General features: G+C 42.2%; 1 protein-coding gene across 1 annotated transcript; it reads left to right on the top strand.

The window, feature by feature from the left end:
* Positions 1 to 298: 298 nt before the first annotated feature.
* On the top strand, positions 299 to 22,335 carry LOC116592973 (caspase-14-like). The gene is made up of 7 exons (XM_032346726.1): positions 299 to 857; positions 2,315 to 2,367; positions 3,634 to 3,783; positions 8,013 to 8,238; positions 8,889 to 9,005; positions 17,895 to 18,004; positions 20,321 to 22,335. The coding sequence occupies exons 1-7, from the start codon at positions 506 to 508 to the stop codon at positions 20,420 to 20,422; spliced, it is 1,110 nt and encodes a 369-aa protein (XP_032202617.1). The 5' UTR covers positions 299 to 505; the 3' UTR covers positions 20,423 to 22,335.
* The last annotated feature ends 1,434 nt before the right edge of the window (positions 22,336 to 23,769 follow it).

Below are 23,769 nucleotides of genomic sequence, written 5' to 3'. Positions count from 1 at the left end.
AAGTAGGAGCCAGTGGATTAAATAGCTGATAAACACTCTGGATCTAAGATCAGTGGTTCTCAAAGGAGGCTGCACATTGGAATCAACTGAAGAGCTTTAAAAAGCTGCTAATGTCTGGGTCTGCCACCCGGAAATTCGAATGTAATCAGGCTAGGTTGCGGCCTGGGCACGAGTAGTTTTTTAAAAGTCACCCAGGTGACCCTAACGCGCAGCCGTGGAAGAGAGCCACCGAGGAGCCCACCTGACTTCCTAAACCAGCTCCAAGGGTTAACCCGGAGCTGGCGGGGCGGGGGCGGGGCCTCGAGAGCGGGGCGGGGCGGGAGAGGAAACCCAGTGGGAGAGTCCGGGTCACCGCGGCCAGCGCGCTTGGCTGTAGCAGAAGCGGGCGGAAACGCCTCCGTTTTACAAAACAAAGCGGAGAAGCGGGAGGCGTGCGCGGTCTGCGGGGCGCTGACCTCGGCGGTGGGTCCCTCCGGTCCGGGCGTTTCGGCACCTTTGGGTGGTGATGGAGAGAGGCCTGGAGAGCTGCGGGCGCTCGGAGTCCAATGGCCTCCGGGCGCCTCCGATCACCGCGGCCGTGGACCTGCAGAGCCGCGTGCAGGAGACCCTGGACCTGCTGTCCCCGCAGGAGCTGAGCTACTTCCGCATCTTCCTCAAGTCTGTGGATGAGGAGCCGCGCGTGACCCCCTTGCGGCTGGAGCTGGCGGGCAACAGCAAGGAAAGGCTGGCGGGTCTCCTGGTGCAGCACTACTGCGAGCCCGCCTCCGCGTCGCGCGTCCTCGTCAAGGTGCTGCAGCAGCTCCGCCGCGCCGACCTGCTCCGCCGCTGGCAGGGCGCCGGGGACGCCGACGACCGGGGTGAGCTGGGGGCGGCCAGGTACCCGGGCTGCGGGCGGGGCCTGGTGAGCCGGGGGTACTGGGGATGGGGGGCCCGGCCCGCGTAAGCGCGGGGTTTGGCCCGGCTGCCCCCGGGGTTCCGGGCTTGGCTCGGGGGCGGGGCGCCCGGTTTGACTAGGGTGGAGAGCGAAGAGCCGGCGGGCGCCCTGGGACCCCGTGACGCGCGGCGGGAAGTGGGAGCTGGGGGGCGGGGGGGCGAGGGGGCAAGCAGCCCCGAGAGTCGCGGTTCCCGAGCGCGGAATCCGAATGACCCATCGAAGAGCAGCCATCAGGGTCTACCAGCACATTTTGGGGTGGGCTCAGAGATCAGATTGACTCAGCAGGCCTGAGATGCTTTGTTAACATGTACCTTCAAGAGATGATGATGTGGGAGGTTTCCAAATGATGCAGCGAGCAGCGCGGTATTGGAATTCCCGCTGTAGCATCTCCAGGGCATGTGTGGGGCGAAGGGCTCCTGTTCTTGCGCACCATGGGACTATTTGCCATTAATCCCAGGAAGATGTGGCTTATGGTCAAGAAATGCAGTATCTAACAGGTTAAGGGAGGGGGTTCCCCCCTCCAGATTTAATAAACATATGCACACTTAAGTGCGTGTGAGACAGAGAAAGCAGCACTTACATGGGAGCCATCGATGTAGACACTAAAATACACCGTGGGTGACTGCCATTAGCGTGCTTACGATCTGACTGAGCTTTGAGGTGTGTTACCGTTGCTGGTGGTGTTTATATTTGTAATGAGCGGATCACAACGGTGACGGCTCACCGAACACCCGCCGTGGCAAGTAGGCAGCCTGCCCGCCCGGAGGAGGCTTGGCTCTCCCTGCTTTTCGTCACCTGTACCAGCCCCATCACTCGAGCACTTCAGGTGTTCTCAGTTCTTTAGGCTTTGAGTCTCTCTTACTATTGGCAAAGTGGGTTGTTGTTTTTTTTTCCAGAATCATCCAGACTACGCAAGATTATGGCTGTGCACTGTTGGGTGCACCCAATAAATATTTGAATTAAATGCTAAGAGATTATGTTAAATTTTAAAAAAACAACAACTAGTTCCCTTTATTACGTCTTGCTCTCCTCTTCAGGAAGTACAAGTGCAGTAATGTCAAGCAATTACACCTTGTCCTTTTTATTGATTGCCTGTCTTTCTGCCCTTGCACCTAACTGGGTCTAAGGGAGGTCTTTTTTAAGTTTCTAGCCTTGTATGAGTTTGAAAGAGGTGTGTTCATAATCCAAGGAACCTGTTCTAAAGTGAGGTTGAAGCCTGCTGGACCTGAAAGCCTAAGAGACAACAGAATTCCCTGGGAAGAGCTTCCTGTAAACAGGAATGACCGTGGATTGATTGAAAAGGGGAAAAAAAAATGTGGAAAAAATAATGCAGTAATGCCCTTTTTCTGTTTTATTCTCTTTCCATGAAAATTCATTCAGAGATTCCAAGAAAGATTCCAAAGAGAAGCTATGATTGTGTGGATGGCGAACTGGTAAATATTTTTGCTCTTTCTCCAGCACTACACACTGGTTTGGAATGAGGGTACTTAGCCATTTTAACTGACATTGGAATATTTTTTATGCTGCTCTTGTTGGTTAAATGAAATTATCTGTATGGTTGTCTCAGGTGGTCAGATCTCAGTGCTTTCTGTTATGATTGTGAAAGATAAACATGAGCCATTTAAAACCGCTGTGCCTTCATTAGCCAAACAAGGTATACACTGCTGTTATTTCTGTTTTATAAATCAGGATAAATGAGGCACTGGAGGTTCGAGGATAACAGGCTGTGTGGCGTTGGATGGATGGCTATTTAAATTGCTGATTGTAGGGTTTGTTTGCTTATTTTAAGTTTTATGATGTAAATTTTCAGCAAATACTAAAATAGAATAGAAAGACAAATCTCTCAAACTCCAGCCCGATATACTAATGACCTTGCTTCAGCAAATTTGTAACTTAGAGCCAATCTTGTTTTGCCTGGTTCCGGGCCCCATTATTTTAAAGCAAATCCAAATAACCTATCACATTCATCTACAGATACCTTAGTATGAACCTCTAAATCTTTAGTATGAGAAGGAGGTTGGTTCAAAACAACTGCAGTACCGTTATTCTACCTAAAAACAACTTCCTTAGTGTGTGCAAAGATGTGGTTGGAATTCAGATTTCATGGACTGGGTCCTGTCTTTTGCAGGTGTTTTTTGTTGTTGTTTTGTTTTGTTTTTTAGTTTTTATTTATTTTAAAAATTTCTTTCCATTGTTCCAGAATTCAGATGTGTTGTTTGAATCAGGATGTGGACTCATACAAAGTCAACACAATTATTATAGCCTATTGCTTTGGTGTCTTAAGGCTCTTAGCTTAGGATACTTTTCTTATTGTTTACTTATTGAAGAAAGCAGGTTGTCTGTAGAATGTCCCCTATTCTGGATTTGGATGACTACAGCCCTGTGTGGTCATTTACTCTACTCCTCTGTCTGCCATGTTTCCTTAAAGGGATAGTGATAACTATACATAGGCATTTAAAATTGAGATTGGCCTATTAGTCCTAGTGCAAGGAAGATATTTGAAAAAAAGGATAAGTCTAGTCACGCCTCCCCACACCCTCCTTCCATGACTAATAAGAGACAGTCCCTGTTGCAGCTCTGATCTGAACTGGGAAACCTCACCATTGATCCTAAAAGAAACTCATTATTTCATATCTGTGATGTGTTTGGATTTCTGAGTTTCATTTGATTTAAATATTTTTGGCTTTCTTGGAAAATAGGACTGTTATGACTTGAGAGGCAAGCGGAAGGCTTTCGTCATGTGCGTGGAGAAGAACAGACCTGGGGCTCACCGGGACATCTGTCTGATGGAGGAGTGGCTTGGCCAGTGCCGGTTTGAGCACACACAGTGCATCGATCCTAATAAAATGGTAAAATTAAAAACAAAAATGAAAAAATGTAACTTATAATTTTCCTTTATTTTATTTTATTTTTTAAAATTGGGTTTTGGAGGGGCACCTGGGTGGCTTAGTCAGTTAAGCATCTCACTCTTGGTTTCCACTCAGGGTCCTACGTCTGACTCCATGCTCGGTGGGGGAGTCTGCTTTAGGATTTCTCTCCCTTCTCACTGCCCCTCCCTCTCCTCATGTTCTGTGTCTCTCAAATAAATAAATAAATCTAAAAAAAATTAAAAATACTGGGTTTTAACTCCTGGCAAGAACCAGGGCTTGCTGAGCAATCCCATGAATGTCTTCATAAACTTCCTGATGCTTTTGTAATCTTAAGTGTGTGATACCCTGTCTCCACTTCCAGTCAAGCAGGGACCTCTTGGGCTCCAGTCTTGGCTAGGGCTACGCAGTTGAAGAGGGAAGGGGACCCAAGAAGGCATTCTTTTTTTTTTTTTTTTAATTTTTTATTTTTTATAAACATATATTTTTATCCCCAGGGGTACAGGTCTGTGCTAAGAAGGCATTCTAAGCAAGATGGGCAAGGAGGCCCAAGGACAGGGCGTGAGTCTGGAGTAGGCAATTTCCAGAGCCTTTGGGAGCAGGAAAGACCTAGAAATCCCTTTGAGAAGTCACCAGGAGGCTGGTTTCTTGCATTCTAGCAGTGTGGGTCCTTGCAGGATTCACGTGGAACCTGGAAGAGGTGTAGAGAGGGAGTTGATAATCCTGGGAGGAATTGCATTGTGACCTAACTAGATGATACTGAAAAAATAATGTGGAAGAGCCGTGGTGGGAACTTTTGAACCCTAGCTTAGTCTTGACCTAGACCTAGCCTTTTTTAGGGGTAGTAACATAGGAAAGCCCTTCCTAGATCCCAGGAGTCCCTGCTAATGAATGTCAAGGAACAGCGCAGCAGGGGCTTCGGATTCCACGTAGATTGCCTGAGCGGGAATCCTGTCTCTTCCTAGTTCTCTTAAATCTGGTTCTCATGGGGCGGGCCTGATTTGTCCCCCTCATTTGGCCACGTGTAAAGACATTTCTGGTTGTCTCACCTGGAGGGTACTGCTGGCCTCTAGTGGGGGAAGAGCCCCCTCAGCAAAGAATTTTCTGGCTCCAGATGTCCATAGTGCCGTAGTTTTCAGGAGCCCTGCCAGAAATTGACTACTTTTCTCTCCCGGAATTGGGGTTGATGAGAGTGACTTGTCTTGGAGGGCTATGGTGATAATGAATGAGCTGTGTCAAAATGCCCAGAAGAGCAACTGCCCAGTAAGCTTTGATTTTATCATAGTTTCAGAGGTAAAAATAGACTCTTTCACTTTCCCCAAGGATTGTACCAGAATCTCTTACATATTGCATGGTTTTGAATCAGATGACAGATACTGCCAATGTTCCTTTCGTTTATTCTCTTAGGGGGCTCCAGTGGCTGCTTTTCCTGCATCCTGGCAACGTTTAGTTTATTTGTAAATATTAGCAGTTTTACTGGCAAAAGTATTTCATTGTTCTTAGTTTCATTTTCCAGATTATTAATTTGGTTAGACATCTTTTGGCCCTTATTTTCCTTCTATAAATGGTTCTGTTTCCTTTGCCCTTTTTCCTACTGGGTCATCTTTTTCCTGCTTTTAGAGTTATTTTTCTGGACTTTATTCATTTACAAAATGTAGTAAAATATTTTTCTCTTGTCTCTGTTACTTGTCTTTGGATTTTTGTTGTTGTCTTAAGTTGTATAGAAGTCTTTTTAAATTTTTTTGTGAGTAAACATGTCAATCTTTCTTGGCGGCTTTTTGGTTTTGGTGTCTTGATCAAATCCCATGCCTTCCCAACTTAAAAAATGTTTAAATTATTTTTCTGTACTATTTGTATAATTTAAGGTTTCCTTTCTAAGTCTCTGGAATTTTATTTTTTTGGTAAGTGTGTGGTAAGAGGCTTTGCCATGTGTCCAGATGGATAGTCAGCTGTCTCAGCATCTACTGAATGATGTGTCCTTCCCCCACATATTTGAAACTCCACCTTTATTGTGAAATAAAGTCCTGTATACAATTTGATTGGTTTCTGGAATCTAAAATATTCCATTCATATATTTGTTTATACTTCTGCCATTAAATCACGGTTTCACTCACTGTGATTTTTTTCTTTTTTTTTTTTTTTAGGACATTTTGATGTCTGATATGACCTAGACCTCCTTTTTTATCCCCCCTCCTTTTTGACTTCTGAATATTCTTGACACTTCCTGAACATCATCTGTTCTCTGTGAGCTTGAGAATAATCTGGTTAAATTCCCCTGAAATCCTTTGGGAGTTTGATTGCCATGACATGGAATAGAGATTCATTTGGAGAGAATTGGCAAATTAATAGTATTAACAGAAGCATGGGCTTGTCATGGTGTATGTTGCCTCTTCCCTAAAGCTTTCCTTTTCTTCATTTAGGTAATGTGTGTTTCTTAGGCTTATTCCTAGGTATTGTCCTTGTTTGGGTGTGACCATGAACGGGACCCCCTTTTCGTTATGTGGTTTAAGTGATTGTTGCCAGGGCATCTGGGTACCTCAGTTAAGTGTCTGCCTTCAGCTCAGGTCATGATCTCAGGGTCCTGGGATCAAGTCCCACATGGGGCTCCCTGCTCACCAAACAGTCTGCTTCTTCCTCTGCCCCTCCCCCTGCTCATGCTTGCTCTCTGTAGTCTCTCTCTCAAATAAATAAGATCTTTAAAAAACATTAAAAAATTAATCGTTGTTGCCAGGTAACTGGTCGGGGGAAGCATTAGATCTTTATGAGTTAATCTTGTGTCTGGTCAGATGTCTGGTCGCTAGTTCCAGTATTGGTTGATTATTTTATATTTCTAGATAGTCAGATAGTCATGGTATTTGTAAGTAATGAATTTTAGCTCTTTATTTCCCATATTTAGACTTCGTTTTAAATATTCTTGATGTAAATTCAATTTAATTAACATACAGTGTATCACTAGTTTCAGAGGTAGAGGTCAGTGATTCATCAGTTGCACGTAACACCCAGTGCTCATTACATCCGGTGCCCTCCTTAATGCCCATCACCAGCTACCTCATCCCTCCACCAACCTCCCTCCAGCAACCCCCAGTTTATTTCCTATGATTAAGAGTCTTTTTTGGTTTGCCACCCTCTGTTTTTATCTCATTTTTCCTTCTCTTCCCTTATTTTCATCTGTTTCATTTGTTAAATTCCACTTCTGAGTGAAATCATGTGATACTTCTTTTTCTGACTGACTTATTTAGTGTATAATACTCTCTAGTTCCATCTATGTCCTCGCAAATGGCAAGATTTCATTCTTTTTGATGGCTAAGTAATACTCCATCACACACATATATCACATCATCTTTATCCTTTCATCTGTTGATGGCCATCGGGCTCTTTCCATAGTTTGGCCATTGTGGACATTGCTGCTATAAACATTGGAGTGTATGTGCCCCTTTGGATCACTGAGTTTGTATCCTTTGGATAAATATGTAGTAGTGCAATTGCTGGGTCATAAAGTAGTTCTATTTTTAACTTTTAGAGGACCCTCCACACTGTTCTCCAGAGTGGCTGCCCAGTTTGCATTCCCACCAACAGTGTAAGAGGGTTCCCTTTTCTCTGTATCCTCACCAACATCTTTTGTTTCCTGAATGGTTAATTTTAGCCATTCTGACAAGTGTGAGGTGGACTTCATTTAACTTTTACTCACTTTATTGAAGCGAGGAGCTGGGATCTTGGCTATGAGGGGCATGGGAGCAGTGGTAGCAGTCATTCCTGCCTTGCTTCTCTCTCTGGGGGGCTTGGTTCTGATGAAGTCTCCCCATAAGTTCTGGCAGGTGTATATTATTGGTAGACACTTCCATTCCCTTCCATTTCTAGCTTTTTGAGGGCATTAGTTTTAGAGAATAACAACTTTTATATGTTAAAACAAGCTAATGATATAAAATCTACATACACTAGCCTGTTGGGGAGCTGTCATTTTGTTGTATTTTGTGGTAGAGAATTGGAAATGCCCCAATTCTGTCAAAAAAGAACCAGTGGCACAAGAAGAAATCAACTGAAAGGGAAGTGACAAGTTAAGGAAGTGGTGTTTATCTCATACTAATCCTGTTTCAGTTGTGATTTCTTTTCATATTTGCCATGTCTTCAGATTGCCTAGGAAAGGGGCTGTCTCTGGCATTTCTGGTTTTTCTTACCTCTAGTTCTTTTGAATATGTTAACCTATTTTACAGGAGTTAATTGAGAAAATAAGATCATTTCGTGATGGACTCAATGAAAGTAAAGATGATGTTGGCTGTTGCCTTGTTACCCTTATGTCCCACGGAGAGAAAGGCTTTATTAAAATGGAAGATGGTGAAAAAGTCAGCCTAGAGGACATTTTTGAAATGTTTAATAATAAAAATTGTCCAGCACTACAGGAGAAGCCAAAGATCTTTATCATCCAGGCCTGCAGAGGAGGTAAGTGAAGACTTCTTTGTGACAGTCATGTTTCTAAGAAATTCTCATCCGGACGATTACGAAAAGAAAAAGAAGTTCAAAATATTTGTTTTTGTTTTTAAAGATTTTATTTATTTATTTGATAGAGAGAGACACAGTGAGAGAGGGAACTCAAGCAGAGGAAGTGGGAGAGGGAGAAGCAGGCTTTCTACGAAGCAGGGAGCCCGATGCGGGGCTCGATTCCAAGACCCTGTGATCATGACCTGAGCTGAAGGCAGACGCTCAATGACCGAGCCACCCAGGCGCCCCTATTTGTTTCTTTAAAATCAGAGGCCCCTCAGCTGATGTGACTTTAGTCGTGTAGTGTAGTAGGGCCTTTCGGCTGGGAGGAAGGGATAGAAGGGGAGCTTGGGCTGAGGAAGGGTTTAAGTCCCTCACATCATTAGTGGGGGCAGGGGACCTCATGTCAGAGAAAGAGGTGTGCAGTTTCCAAGGGCCATCCCACCATCCATGGGTTGCCAGGTGGCCTGTGGGGCTGACATCCAATCTCTGTAGCTTCTGTGGATATTTCTGTCTCTTGTGGAGATACAAGCTCATTGGGACTTGGAGTGAGGGCTCCTGGTATCTGTGGTGTATTACTGTAGTTTGTCCTTTTGTTCTTCAACAAACAGAGAAAAGAGACAGCGGTGTCGAGACAGACGATGAACCCATGGAGTCTGATGACGTAGCTGAGAAGAGGAGGCTGCCCACCTTCAGTGATTATTTCATCATCTATCCCACCCAGGCAGGTGAGACATGAGGGTAGATGACAGTGACACGCACTTTTCTTTCAGAAAGTCTGGGTCATGCATATCTTTTTTTTTTTTAATTTACAAATTATCAGTGCTTTACAAATTGAAGGAGAATTCTTCACGTACCCATCTCTCTTTACACATGTTCTCACTTTTCAGAGATGACAGGTTGACATCTTACTGTCCATTTCTTCTGGGAAGGTATGACCCTCTGAGCAAAGGATCACATGGTAAATAAGATCATTGGCTTTCCTGTGAAAAAGGTCTTGGCCCAAAAGCTAGTTCTGCCATTTGCTATATTGGAGAACTTCAGTATTTTTTTATCTCTAGATATATCAGTTTCTTCATGTAAAGTGGGAATGATGGAATTTACTTATGTCATTGAGATGTTATGGAAATTGAGTTATATAGCCGCAGACATGCTTATCATAATAACTAGCATAATAAATCCAAAAAAGGAAATTAGCTACTGTTATTACTAATACATTATACTAATAATATTATAATCATCATTACTTCATTACTAATACTATTATTATTAATAATAAGGTAAGGTCCAAAAGAATCTTGTGTGTGAAGAGCCATCCCTTCACTTGGTGCACTTGGAGGAGAGTTAGAATTAAGAGGTCAAGGACATTTCTTTCGCTGGCCTTTTTTTTTTTTTTTTTTTTTTTTTTTTTTAAGTCATCTCTACACCCAACATGGGGCTTGAACTCACAACCTGGAGATCAGGTGTCACATACTCTACCAACTAAGCCAGCCAGATGACCCCCTTTAAATTTTTTTTTTTTTTTTTAAGATTTTATTTATTTATTTGACAGACAGAGATCACAAGTAGGCAGAGAGGCAGGCAGAGAGAGAGGAGGAAGCAGGCTCCCCACTGAGCAGAGACCCCCGATGGATGCGGGGCTTGATCCCAAAACCCCTGGGACCGTGACCTCAGCTGAAGGCAGAGGCTTAACCCACTGAGCCACTCAGGCACCCCTGTTTTTTTTTTAATTTAGTATGACATTATCAATCTTTTTACTGGTAAATTAGGGCAATTTGTCTTTGTTACGACTATTGATGTATTTGCCCTTTTGCCATTTTGTTTTGTGCTATTTATTTTTCTTTTGCTTTATTTCCATTTCCTTCCTTTATGGCCCTTGTGTTTGCTTGATTTTTAGTTTAGCATGTTAGTCTAACATTTTTGTCCCCCCTACTGATCTGGAGGGTAGACATCCCATAATTCTTTTTCTCATGGTTCCTTCTGAAATTTTATACCTGTGCAGTAGCCTAAAGTTAATTTTAAAAAAGCTTATTTTTACTCCCTGATGATTCAAGTAACCTTGAAATACTAATTCCGATTACCTTCTTCCACTCCACTCATTCCCATTACCTTTTCCCCCACCTAAGTCCTTGGGTTGCTTCTGTTGATTGTCCCGCATGGTGGCTTATTTGTGTGTTTGAAGTCTTAGTTCATTTGTTGACTCTTCGTCTGTGGGACTCCTGAGAGCACGAATAGGAAATACTTTTCTTTAGGGAGGATTTTTATTCATGTGGACCACTGCAACTCTCTTTGGGATCACGCGAATGCAGGAATCTCTGGCTGAACTCCAGCATCTCCCGGGCACACCTTTAAGGCTTTCGTGCCCTCGCTAGAGGTGGTCCTAGTCCCTTGGACAGGGTGCAACTCTGCGTTTCATGTTTACTTTCTGCTTCGAGCTCAGGTTTCAGTTTCCTTTTTTGGAAGAATAGGAGCCTTGGAGATTTCCATGAATTCCCATCAGCCCAGGATAGCATTAAATGTTTTATTTTAATCAAGTTTTACATCTGGAGGAGCAAAGTGGAAAATTTGGAATATGTGTTAAAATCTTTCAGGGTTATCTGCTTTTATTTCATCAGACAACACATAAATGGCCTGGCAGTATACGAGTATACTCGTATATATACCCCGAGTATACGTGGGGATTGGAGCAACAGGTACTTCCGTACACCACTGATGAGAGCAGATTAATCCTACCTGTTTGGAGAGCAATGTATGCTTCCTAGTAAAGTTAAAGACATGTTCATCCCATGACCCGACAGTTTCACATCTGCATATATACCTTAATGCTGGGTCCCCAAACTGGGGGGGCCACAGTGAAGTCACACAGCTGTACTTAATTCTGGGAGTCACTAGCTGAAGGTTGTTTATGATTTCTACAATTAGATTATGCTGCATTCTTTAAGTGATACCCTATCTTGGGGGTACTAGGCTTTGGAGGGTTGCTGAGATTTAAAAGCAAGTACTTAGGTATTCTAGGTTGAAAAGTCATGCAGAGTCCAACAAGTGCATACATCACATTAGTAAGTAATTATGGTTCTTTAAGAATGAAATAAAAATATTACTTGTCTTTCAATTTGTGTGAGTTCTTTCACCCTGAGTGGCCAGTAAGTTATTTAGATAATACTACTGAGCTTAGACCTAAATGCTTGCATAAATGGAACTCTGAGATACATCTTTTGGTTTAGGAGCAATGCAAAAAAAGTTCCTAAGACACTGAGGGCACCATGAACTGAGAAAGTCTGGGAACCTCTGCATGGGGGAATCTTCTGCACATGTATACACATGAGATGAGATGACCAACTGCCCCAGTTTGTCCAGAGATGGAGGGGTTTCTTGGATACTGGACTTCCCAGTGTTAAAACTGTAAAGTGGATGAATGAGGGTGCATTAAGCACTCGAATCTGGGCACTTCTTTGAAATTGTTTATAGGAGGGAGAGTGAAGTGGCTGGAAAGCTAAAAACCACTAGAAGTTTTTTTTATTCATACTGTAGAAAGTACTGTACCCCAGTGGAAAAGAATCCGAGTGGAGAAGTTTTAAATGGAACAATGAATAAAGATAAGCCAGCTATAACAATACAGATTGTATGCCTTTAACATAAAGATTTGAAAACACAGTAATACAATCTGTTATGACTGAACATATAGTGGTAAAAGTATAAAAATATGGCACAAAGAACAGCCAACATCTTTGTAACAGGGACTGCTTCTGGTAGAGTACAGAAGGTAGCGAAGTGGGACAGAAGGTAATTGGGGAGAAATTTCAAAGGAAGATTCAGCTGTATTTCACCAGAAGAGAAGAGCTGGAACAGATAAAGCAAAATGTTTTCTGTTTGTTAAATCTGGGTGGTGGATGCATAGGCCTTCGGTGCACTATTCTGTGTTCTTATTTGTTATTTTTGAAGAGATGGGGGCTAAAGAAAGAAATTGGAAACTGTAGATACAGCAACTCTGATGCTATAAAGGGAGTTGAGAAATAGACAATCTGGATGGTGATGAGGGAGCAAAGTTTTTGTTGTAAAGATGGGCGGTACTGGTGCACAGCTGCTGAATGAATGATCCAGTAGAGAGGGGACTTTTTTTTTAAGATTTTATTTATTTATTTGAGAGAGAGAAATAGAACACAAGTGGGGTTGGAGAGGGAGAAGCAGGCTCCCCTCTGAGCAGGGAGCCCAATGTGAGACCCGATCCCAGGACTCCAGGGTCATGACTTGAGCCCAAGGCAGACGCTTAACTGACTAAGCCACCCAGGCATCCCAAGGAGGGAGATTTTTAGGAGAGACTGCAGGAGCCGCAGCTGATAGAGCCGAAATTTTGAACTTAGGCATCATACATCTACAGGGGTTAAGTTAGGCTGATTTTTCAAATGGAAGAAAGAAGTTGCCCTTTTCCTCTGTGGGGAGTACTTCAGGAAGAGCAGATGTGAGGAGGAGGGGAAATCCAGAATTTGGAATGGTAATTAGCTGTCCCAGCAGACAGGCAAAGAAGGCAGTTGATTGTTTAAATCTGGAATCAAGTGAGTGAGCTGCATTGGAGAGAGAAGTGTGGGAGTCATCAGCTTGTAATGTTATTTAAAGCCATAGTCCTGGATGGGGTCATGGGCCTTGCACGAACATTCATAGAATGTCAGGATGGAGAAGAGTCAGCCATGGAGACTAAGGAGCACCCACTGACAAGGGAGAAAACCAGGTGGGTGTGGTGTGCTGGAATCCTGTTGCAGGAAGTGTTTTAAGAAGAAGGGAGTAACAAAGTCAGGCCCTGCTGACAGGTCAAAAAAGGAGGTGGACACAGAATTCATTGGGCATCTTGACAAGAATAACTTGGGGTGTGGACAAAATTGTGGACCCAAAAGAGCAGAACTACAACTACATCGGATAAAAAGGATCAAACCCCAGAAATCAAGCCTTGAGTAAAAAAAGTCACAGTAGACTTGGCTTTGTGTTGCTTTTATTTATTTTTTTTAAAGTTCAAGGGAAAACACAATGTGGTGTTCAAAATAGTATGTAAAAGTATGTATGTATATGATAAAACTGACAGCGGTGTCTGTGTGGGGGAGACGGAATAGGGTCTGGGAGGAGCACACAGGTGGGTGCAAATCTTCCTAATATGTGAGTCAGTGAGCAAAAGACCCAATACAACATTGAGTTTGGGCTATTAAGTGATAATTCCTAGGGAACACCATTAACCTGGAGAAGATGCTCGATTTATAAGAAGAAAGCAAACAATATTGAAGTACCTCTTTTTATCAGATTGGCAGAGATCAGAAAGTTTGAATGTATGCCCTTGTTGAAGAGGTAAAGAATATACTTATTAATTCCTGGCAGGACTGTAAATTGATAGCATTTCTTTGGAGGACCACTTGGCATTGTCTAGCAAATAATGCAAATATAAATGCCAACATAATTATCTTCCAATTATTTAGTACATGTGTGAGTGACATGTGTGCAACGTTATGCAGTGACATTGTTTATAATAGAACAACCTAAACATCTATCTATAGGGGACTAGTTAAATAAATTATGACAAATCATAGAGTAAATACTATTTAATCAAAGGAAGAAGCTCTTTATTTATTGATGATGAGCAACCTCCGAGATGAACTGGCAAAAACAACAAAAATCAGGTCCTAGAACAGCATGTATAATATGCTGCTGAGATCAGGAGGAGGATGAGTGTACCCTCAAATATGTATCAGCTTCTTTGTACACGGTGTATATCTGGAAGGATACACAGGAAATGGATATATTGGTTTTCTTGGGCATGGGATGAGGAGAGAGAGAGGGACTTCTGCTGGATTCCTTTTGTAATTTAAATTTGAAACCATTTGTATTTGAGTCTTTTTTTGTTTTTACTTTAATTTTTTTAAAATTTAAATTTTTAATTTTAAAGATTTTATTCATTTGTGACAGAAATAGAGAAAGAGAGAGAGCATGAGCAGAGGGAGAGGGAGAGGGTAAAGTAGAGTCCCTGCTGAGCAGGGAGCCCAGTGCAGGGCTAGAACCTGATGTGCGGTTCGATCCCGGGACCCTGAGATCATGACCTGAGCCAAAGTCAGACGCTTAAACATCTGAGCTACCCAGGCACCCCTTTTTCTTTGTTTTTAGTTTCCCTGTCTAAGTGAAATTATATGGCAATCTTTCTCTGTCTGGCTTATTTTACTTGGCATAATATTCTCTAGTCCATTCATGTTGTCACAGGTGGCAAAATTTCATTCTTTTTTTATAAATGGGTAATATTCTACTGTGTGTGCACATGAAAGATAAATATGTAAAGATACATATATGTGTGTGTATACATATGTATATCTATATACATACACGGTCTGTCGATGGGTGAATTGTGAGTCATTTGGATGTATTGTCCATTCAACAAATGGATTTAATCACCTCTTGGCCTTTTGGCTAAGATCATGTGGAAAAAAATAGATTTAAAACGTTTTCGAGTTACCTTCTTTTATAATTGGAAGATTTCAGTAAAATTCAGGTTTCTGTCATCTTAGCTTACCAGAAACATTTATACCAGCTACCTGACCCCAGGGAGTCCTAGAGCTTGTCTCTCCTGCTTTGTGACAGAAGCGTGTCATCTGTGGGAGAGAAACTGCAACAAGATTTCACCTGTTTATTGGCTATTTGTAGTTAGTCATGTGGTTGCCACTCATGTTCTATGGCCAGAGTTCTCTAAACAACTTTATTTTTTTAAAGATTTTATTGACTTGAGAGAGGGAGAGAGATCGTGAGCGGGGGTGGGGTGGGGGTGGATTGGTAGGGGAAGAAGCAGACTCAGGACCCTGGGGTCACGACCTGAGCCAAAGAAGATGCTTAACTGACTGAGCCACCCGGGAGCCCCTCTAAACAACTTCATAATGCACATATCAAGAATCCCGGTCCTAATGATATTTTATTTGGCCTTGTTTTGTAAATCTGTGGACATTTCCTAGCTTTCGACCAGAGTCTAAAGTTCTCCAATATCACTCATTAGACTCATTTTTTTGTGGCTGAGAATCTGTCCTGAGGCCTGACCTCATGGCCATGGACTTAACGATCACTGATTATTTTCAAAGCAATGAGAAATTTATAATCTATCATTTGATAAGAGACTTGGCAGCTACTCTGATTGTTGTTTTCCTGACTTGCTCCTGATTCTTCAAAGGAGTTGAGACTGTGTTGGGTCAGAGGTTTTCAAATGTTATTTGCCATAACCCACAGGAAGAAATAGCTGTGGTGTTTCACCCAATCTAATGCCTTGATTGTTAAGACATATCATTATTTTGTATCCTTAAGAAACTACCAATTAATCTATGCCACAGAGGAGATTATACAGCACATCCAGATTTCAGATTGGTGGGAAAAAGAAACTTTGGTTTTAGAATTGATAAAACACATAATTCACTGTAGTCTACTACATATTTTATATAGAAGTACAAATATACATGTAACACTAGTTTTGTAAGTCATAGCTGCCCTTACTACATTCGAACCACTTTAATATTTTTTATCATACCCCATTTTATCCCATTATTTTTTTTATTTTTTTATTTATTATTATTTTTTTAAATATTTTATTTATTTTTTCGACAGAGAGATCACAAGTAGGCAGAGAGGCAGGCAGGAGAGAGGAGGAAGCAGGCTCCCTGCTGAGCAGAGAGGCCGATGTGGGGCTTGATCCCAGGATCCTGGGATCATGACCTGAGCCGAAGGCAGAGGCTTTAACCCACTGAGCGACCCAGGCGCCCCGTGAATTATATATAGTTATCTGTGTTTCCTGACTGCCTGTCTTCTTCCACTCAACCTAATGGTTTTGTGATTCATCCTTGTTGTTTTATCTATCAGTTCATTTCCTTTTATTTCTGACCAGTATTCAGCTGTGTGAATATAACACAATGTGTTCAGCCATTCACTGGGTGAACATTTGAGTTGTTTCTAGTTTTTGGTTATTAAAAGTAAAGGTGCTGTGAACACGTGTATGGAAGTCTTTGGGCATGTGATTTCTGTTTTTCTTGGGTACATACCAAAAAGTGAAATGGTTGGTTCATACTGTAGGTCTATGTTGAGGTTTTTTGTTTTCTTTTTTTTTTTTTTTCAAGATTTTATTTATTTATTTGTCAGGTAGCGAGAGAGAGAGAGAACACAAGCAGAGGGAGAAGCAGGCTCCCCACTGGTCAGGGAGCCAGATACAGGACTTGATCTTAGGACCCTGGGATCATGCCCTTAGCTGAATGCAGATGCTTAACTGACTGAGCCACCCAGGTGCCCTGTGTTTGACTTTCAAAGAAACTGCCAAATTGAAGATGGTTTTTCAGAGTGGTTGCATCATTTACATTCCCGCCAGCAGTGTCAGAGAGTTCCAGTTGCTCCACATCCTCGTAATAAGTTGTCTTGAGCTGTTTTAAAAATTTCAGACAATCTGATGGGTGTGGAGTAGTATCGCCTTGGGGGTTTAATTTGCATTTCTTGGAGGACTGCTGATTATCTTTTCCTGTACATATTGGCCATTCATGTATCTTCTGTTGCTGAATGTCTGCTCATATCTTTTGCCCAATTATTTATTGGGTTGTCGGTTTTCTTGTTATTTTGTAAGAATTATGTATGTATTCTGGATACCAGTCCTTTGATATGTATGTACTACAGATATTTTTTCCCAGTCCGTGGCTTGCTTTTCATTTCCTTAATAACATCTTTCAAAAAACAAAAGTTTTGCGGTGTCTGGGGCGCTCAGATGGCTAAGCAACTACCCTTGGCTCAGGTCATGATCCCAGGATCCTGGGATTGAGTCCTGCGTCACGCTCCTAGCTGAGCGGGGAGTCTGCTTCTCGCTCTCCTTCTCCCCGTGCTTGGGCGCTCTCTCTCTCAAATGAATAAATAAAATTCGTTTTATTTATTTTTTATTTGTTTTTTAAAAACAAAAAACAAAACTTTTTAATTCTGACAACATTCAATTAATCAGTTTTTTCTTGTTCTAGTTCATGCTTTTTGCGTTTTAAGAAACCTTTGCCTGTATTGCAGTTGCAGAGATGTCCCCATGTTTTCTTCTGTTCCAACCTAGATTTATTAATTAGAGGGTAAAATTTGGGATTCCCATCAAATTTCCACACTAAACTGACATGTTTCATGTTTTTTAATCTAACTAATAATAAAAAAAATTTCACTAAACTTTTGAGGACCCCAAAATGAATTCTATATGGGTGTGTTTTAGGGATATTCAGCTTAAAATCCTAAAGCAAAAGTCAGACATTAGAAAAAAAAAATAGAGAAGAGAAAATGAAGTAAATATGGCAAAATGGTGATAACTGTTGAGTGTAGGGGATGATTATATGGGGAATTTGCTAAAGTTTGCTTTCTTCCTTTGTGTATATTTGAAAAGATTTATTTTAAAAATTCATATAAAAGAATTGCTCTCTTGAAGGTTTATGCACTCCTGGTCACAGGAGTCCCCTGGGAGGCTCAGGTGTTTCCCTTTTTCATGTCTGTGCTTCTGTATTCTCAGTTCAGAGCCATTTTCCAGGTTTAAATGCGGGTGAAAGACAAAATTTGGTGCAAAGAGAGGAGGAAAATGGATGAAACATCTTCTGTTTGCTTTGTAGATCATGTTGCTTTACGGCACCCTCGCACTGGGTCCGTGATGATTGAAGCGATGTCTGCAGTCTTTAAACAGTATGGAAATAAGTGGCACATCGCTGACTTCTTCACCAAAGTAAGTAAATTCCAAGGGAGCACGTGCTCTGTTTGTCCTGATGGTAATGGCACTTGTTGAGAGCATTTTCAGGAGAAGGTTGACTTTAGCCATGAAGACTTAAGAGATACTGAAAAGTTGCTTGGAAATGATGGGCTGATCATGAGTTTTGATGATGGCGGCATTCAGAAAAGTTGGCTGAGTCAACTGCTGAGGGAAATGGGTATTGACACTTTCTGTTCTTTGGCAATACGAGTACATCGGGTCTGAGGTGAGCTTTCAAGTTCCTGCCTGCTCTGTAGTCACCCTTGCAGTTAGCTTTGGCCTGACTCCACTCCCCTCGAAGGGGGAATCTTAGGACTTCTTCAAAGACCGATTCTAGCTCACATTTGTCTCCCCAGTTTATAGCCCATAGTACACATTTGTTGAATGAATGCCTGTGTGCCCAATAATGGTGGTAGATTTATACACAAACCATAGTTTGGAGAATGGCCCAATTATTGTTGTTTATCATATCAGGATTAATGGGCAATTTTCTTCTCAATCAGAGAGTTTTACACCCAAAGAAAGCTAATTAGAAAAGACTGTAGATGACTACAGTAACGTGGGGTACCTGGGTGTCTCAGTTGGTTAAGCGTCTGCCTGTAGCTCAGGTCATGATCCTGGAGCCTCGGGATCAAGTTCCACGTTGGGCTCCCCAGTCAGTGGGGACCCTGCTTCTCCCTCTGACCCTCTTCCCTTCTCACGCTCTCTCTGTCACTCTCTCTCTCTCAAATAAATAAAATATTTTTTAAAAAGAGAGTATAGTAACAAAGATGCTATTAACATCTATTATCTATTGCATGGCTCACTCCGGATCAGTTACTGTTCTCTGTGCTACACAGATACTAATCCCGTTTAAGCCTTCCAACACCCCTCAGGCAGTGTGGGATTTGTATCCACTGTGACAGATGGGGCCTGGTCAGTGGCCGAGCTGGCACTGCAGCCTGGGCAGAGTGCTTCTAGAGTTCATGCTCTAATCACAATTATGTATTGACTACTCTACTCCCCTCCAAGGTATGGTCACTATTTTTATTTCTTTAAAGTCAAAAGATTTATTGCTAAGACTTTACCTATGATGCTTAATAGCTTTTAAAACTCCTTTTCGCCTCATTTGAGGTAAGACCTTGGGGGGAAACGTTATAGGAAGGGACCACAACAATTCTGACACTCATTTCACCTGTATTCCCAAATATCTTATATTGCTTAGTTTCTCTAAGGATATAGTTTCTTTTCTTTCTTTCTTTCTTTCTTTTTTTTTTTTAAAGAATATAGTTTCCTGTCAGCTTCTCAGGAATATGTTATAATAAAGACAGATTTAACCAACTATAAATAGAAATTCATTTTAGCTAAAGCTAACTGAAAAATTGTGCTGACCAGTGTTCTTCAAGCCTTTACTGAACACCGTTTATTTTTATTTTTAATTATTTTTAAAGATTTATTTATTTATTTATTTATTTATAAAGATTTTATTTATTCATTCGACACAGAGAGATCACAAGTAGGCGGAGAGGGAGGCAGAGAGAGAGGAGGAAGCAGGCTCCCTGCTGTGCAGAGAGCCTGATGCGGGGCTCGATCCCAGGACCCTGAGATCATGACCTGAGCTGAAGGCAGAGGCTTAACCCACTGAACCACCCAGGCACCCCAAGATTGATTTATTTATTTGCGAGAGAGAGAGTTCATGGGAGGGGCAGAGGAAGAGGAGACAGAGAATCCTCAAGCAGACTCCTTACAGAGGTGCGGCTCGATTCCCAGGACCCCAAGATCATGACCTGAGCTGAAACCAGCAGTTGGCCGCTTAACCGATTGAACCACCCACGTGCCACCCTTCATTTTTAAAGCACTTGCTGAGTGGACACTAGTAAGAAAAAAAAAATCCAGAAATGAGTGTGGTGTGGCCTTTGTATTAAAGGCACATGCAGCCTCGTTAGGTAGCAGATGATAAATGTACTTACAACCAACCCTGAGATTGTAGAGCTGTGGGATGCTTTGGACATAGCATAATCCAACCCTTTCATTTTACCACGTGTTCCCAAGGCTCAGAAAGGATTCATATCTTGCCTGCCATTATTCCAGGGCAAGTCGAGACCAAACCCTGCTCTGTGGACCTAAGTCTACTGGTTTTCTTATCTAGAGTGCTGCATTCCAAGCGCTTGGTGGGACATGCTCTTTCTAGTGCCATTTGCATCGCTTTCTGGAATGCATAGCGTTTGGCCGTTTCTTTCTGTAGTGTTCACTAACAGCCTTTTGCTCAGTGCTTTAATCTCTCAGGTGACAGTTTGTGCTTTAATCTTTCAGGTGAATAATAGAGTGGTGCACACTGAATTTCATCTACATGAGGAACCAATTAAAGTATCACTCGTCATGGAATCAACTTTAACTAGATTTGTGTACTTCTGACATCCGGAAGATGAAAAACTAAGGACTGCTTTGTAACGGACTTTGTGAAGAGCTGAGAGCATTTGTAGCATTGTACTAATAGTTATCGTTTTGCATTATCACTGTCACCGGTTGTATTTCTCCAATTCGTCTTGCATATATACGGTATTTTTCTAAGATTGAACCATGCTTATTTGACACTTAGAAATAACTCGATTTCTTTTAAAAGATGCCTGTTTTTTGAAAATGATTTTTCTGAACTATTATCAAACCTCAGGAGTCCAGCTCCATTGTGGACCATTTTTATCATGTGCTTCCCTTACTGGTTACACCCCATCCTCCCCCACTTGGTGCTGGTGTTTGTCCTCATTTTCTTGTCTGTCTTCAAGAACTGGCTCGATATAGTCTTGACCTATGTTTCTTCTGATTTCCTCCGTATTATTGTCTGTAGCCAGACTCCTCTCTTTTTGACTCCATAAGCCATTCTCTAATCTTACGTGGATGTTCTCATTTGCCCTCTGTGCCCTTGATGCCTCATATTTCTCCCTTTCCCCCACTCCCCAGCTTCCTCCCTGCTATGCAGTACCTTTGAACTACCATTTTTCCCTGCCTGGAACGCTCTGTTCTACCCCAGTCCGTTTGGTCCTTCAGAGTTTGGCTCAAGCATACTTTGCACAGGGAAGCTTTTTGCAACGCCTCATGCTAGGTCAGCCTTTTCTGTGTGCTCTCGGACACCTTGCTTTTCTTCTGCAGCACTTAGCACCAACCGTACTTAAATGCTATGTAGTAGCCATTAAAGCTCCCTCCAGTTCAGTCATAAGCTGCAAGAGGCAGAGGCCATGTGTCTCATTCATTCCTGTGGCCCAGCTTCTGTCCATGCCTTAAGATACGCAGAAGCACTGTGATGAATGTTTACAGAATGACTGGTCTCTGTCTTTCAATTATTTTGTCCATTCCTCAGACCTTACCTCATTACCTGTGTACATCTAGCCACCTTCTAGTCATCCCCACCTGCTTGGATGTCCTGTGGCCACTTTAACTGAACAAGTTGGAAGTCAGCCTTACATTTCCCTTAAATCTCTTCATAAAACCCATCTCATTGTTAATAATTGACTCCCCACTGCCTGCAGAATATACTCAAATTCCCCTAGGAGAATATCCCAAGTCCTTCTCTGTCAGGCCTTAACCTATACTATTTGTACACTGCCCGGGTCTTGACCACACCAGGTGATTTGCCCTCCCTTCAATAATCCCCTCTCACAGAATCAGACTTGTGGATTACTCAACGTTAAATGAATGCTCTTGGCTATGTTATCATAATTCGTTCTCTCCTTTCTTACTGAAATGCCCTTTGTTCTCATTCTGTGCTTACTCTATACCATGCATTCCTTAAGATGCAAATTGGGTCCCATCCCATTAGAAGGAAAACCTGTATGTAGACCAGTGATTTGAGAGTAATGAACTCTGGACTGAGTTTAAGTTCTCAGTGTAATTGTGTTCTAACTTCTGGTGTAACTTTGGACTATATTAAACCCGTTTCCACATCACAACAGGAGATCTGGCTTGGCTGAGAACTCATTCCACTGGACTTCAGTGAACTTTGGCTTCTTAATAAACTGTTCGTGAGTATCCTGCAGGTGTGGCTATTCCTGAAACTAGAGGTTCTAACTGGCAATTGCATAAGACTCTGGTGCCTGATTGAGGATACAGGTGTTTGGTGAAAATGCTCTGAAGATTGAGGGTCACAATGAATGAAGCAACCCAGATCTCCAGGCCTGTCTCCATTTCAGGGACAATTGTGTCCTTTTCAGTTAATGTGATTTCTGAAGTATGTATGTGTATGATTGAATTTTTTAAACTTTTGAGTTTTGATATTTGATATGTAACTTTGCTTTTTTATAGAGCATTAAACTGTCACCTTGGTTCATAAAATATCTGGTGAGCCTTCTCTGTTCACTTGCATGCTGTGTGATCCTAGTATTCCCGGCAAAGGGGCTCATTCCTGGGGGACAGAAGTAGCATAGGGGCTTATTTCTGGGGGACAGCAGCAGCTGAAATAGGCAATAGCTCTTATTTCCTGAGAGAGGTTAAGTGACTTCTTCAGAGCACACCGTGTGGCAAAGCTGAGATTCTAATACATGAACAACTGTAAGACAAAAAGTGCCAAGTGAGAGGGGGAAGTTGCAAGACAGAATCCTTTTGGTAGACCGAAAGAACCTACCATTTTACTAAGGGAATGAGAGCTTTGGGACAAAGGAGGGAACGGTTATTTTGGAACATTGTTCGGGCTACTGCAGGTAAGCTTTCTGGAGAGGACTGTAGCACAGCTGGGTACCAGACCTACAAATGAAGGAGGAAGTCCACCTAGAGAAGGAGGTGTGAAGGTGTCCAAGGTGAACTTGAAGCTTAGGGCCCATATTCTCTTAGTTGTAAATCAGAACAAGAGTTCCCCTAGCCATTCAATGTCTTGTGAAGTGTAGCTCCAAAAGACTACAGTCCTTAGTGTAGTTTTATATTTGGAAAAAAACTTAAGCCAAATTTTTATCTTACTATTTTTTTTTTATTTTAAAAATTATGTATTTATCTATTTGCCAGAGAGAGGGAGAGAGAGTGCACAAGCAGGGGGAGCAGCAGGCAGAAGGAGAAGCAGTCTCCCTGCTGAGCATGGAGCCTGATGCGGGACTCGATCCCAGGATCCTGAGATCATGACCTGAGCTGAAGGCAGATGCTTAACTAACTGAACCATCCAAGCATCCCTCTTTTTATTTTTATCCCTCTTATTATTTTTTAAAGATTATTTATTTTAGAGAGTGTGCAAGCAGGGGGGAGGGGCAGAGGAACCCTCAAGCAGGACTGTACACTGAGCTTGGAGCCTGATGTGGGGCTCAATCCCATGAGAGACTCATCACAAGTTGAAATCAAGAGTTGGAAGCTCAAGGAACTGAGCCACCCAGACACCCCAAGTTTTTCCTTAAATATGAACCCCAGAAATCAGAAGTGTGCAAAAGATAGGCTCTGAGATTTATTAAAAATGGGCATGAATAGGCAGGCATGCCTGAGTGGCTCACTCAGTTAAACGACTGACTTGGTTTTGGCTCAGGTCATGATCTCAGGGTCATGATATAGAGCCCCTTGTTGGGTTCTGTGCTCAATTCAGAATCTACTTGGGACACTCTCTTCCTCTGCTCCTCCCTGCTGCTCTCTCAAACAAAATCTTTTTAAAAAATGGGCATGAATAAAGAATGTTGCAAAAACTTGCGCAGAGGACTGGGAGGCTGCAAGAATACTAGATATTCTTCGCAAGTGCCACTTGGGGCAAGGGCTCCTCACTGTGGTTTACTGCCAACAGTCAGTCATTTATCATTGGA

The sequence above is a fragment of the Mustela erminea genome, chromosome 1, assembly GCF_009829155.1.
Source record: "Mustela erminea isolate mMusErm1 chromosome 1, mMusErm1.Pri, whole genome shotgun sequence".
NCBI classification, from domain to species: Eukaryota; Metazoa; Chordata; class Mammalia; order Carnivora; family Mustelidae; genus Mustela; species Mustela erminea.
The sequence above is the reverse complement of the archived record's forward strand: the minus strand, read 5'-3'. Positions and strand labels throughout refer to the sequence as shown.

Bases quoted from the DNA above. Each gene is read 5' to 3' on its own strand.
- LOC116592973 (XM_032346726.1), top strand. From the start codon at position 506: ATGGAGAGAGGCCTGGAGAGCTGCGGGCGCTCGGAGTCCAATGGCCTC. The intron at 3,784-8,012 runs GTAAAATTAAAA...CCTATTTTACAG, and splicing joins GCATCGATCCTAATAAAATG to GAGTTAATTGAGAAAATAAG. The intron at 18,005-20,320 runs GTAAGTAAATTC...TTAATCTTTCAG, and splicing joins TCGCTGACTTCTTCACCAAA to GTGAATAATAGAGTGGTGCA.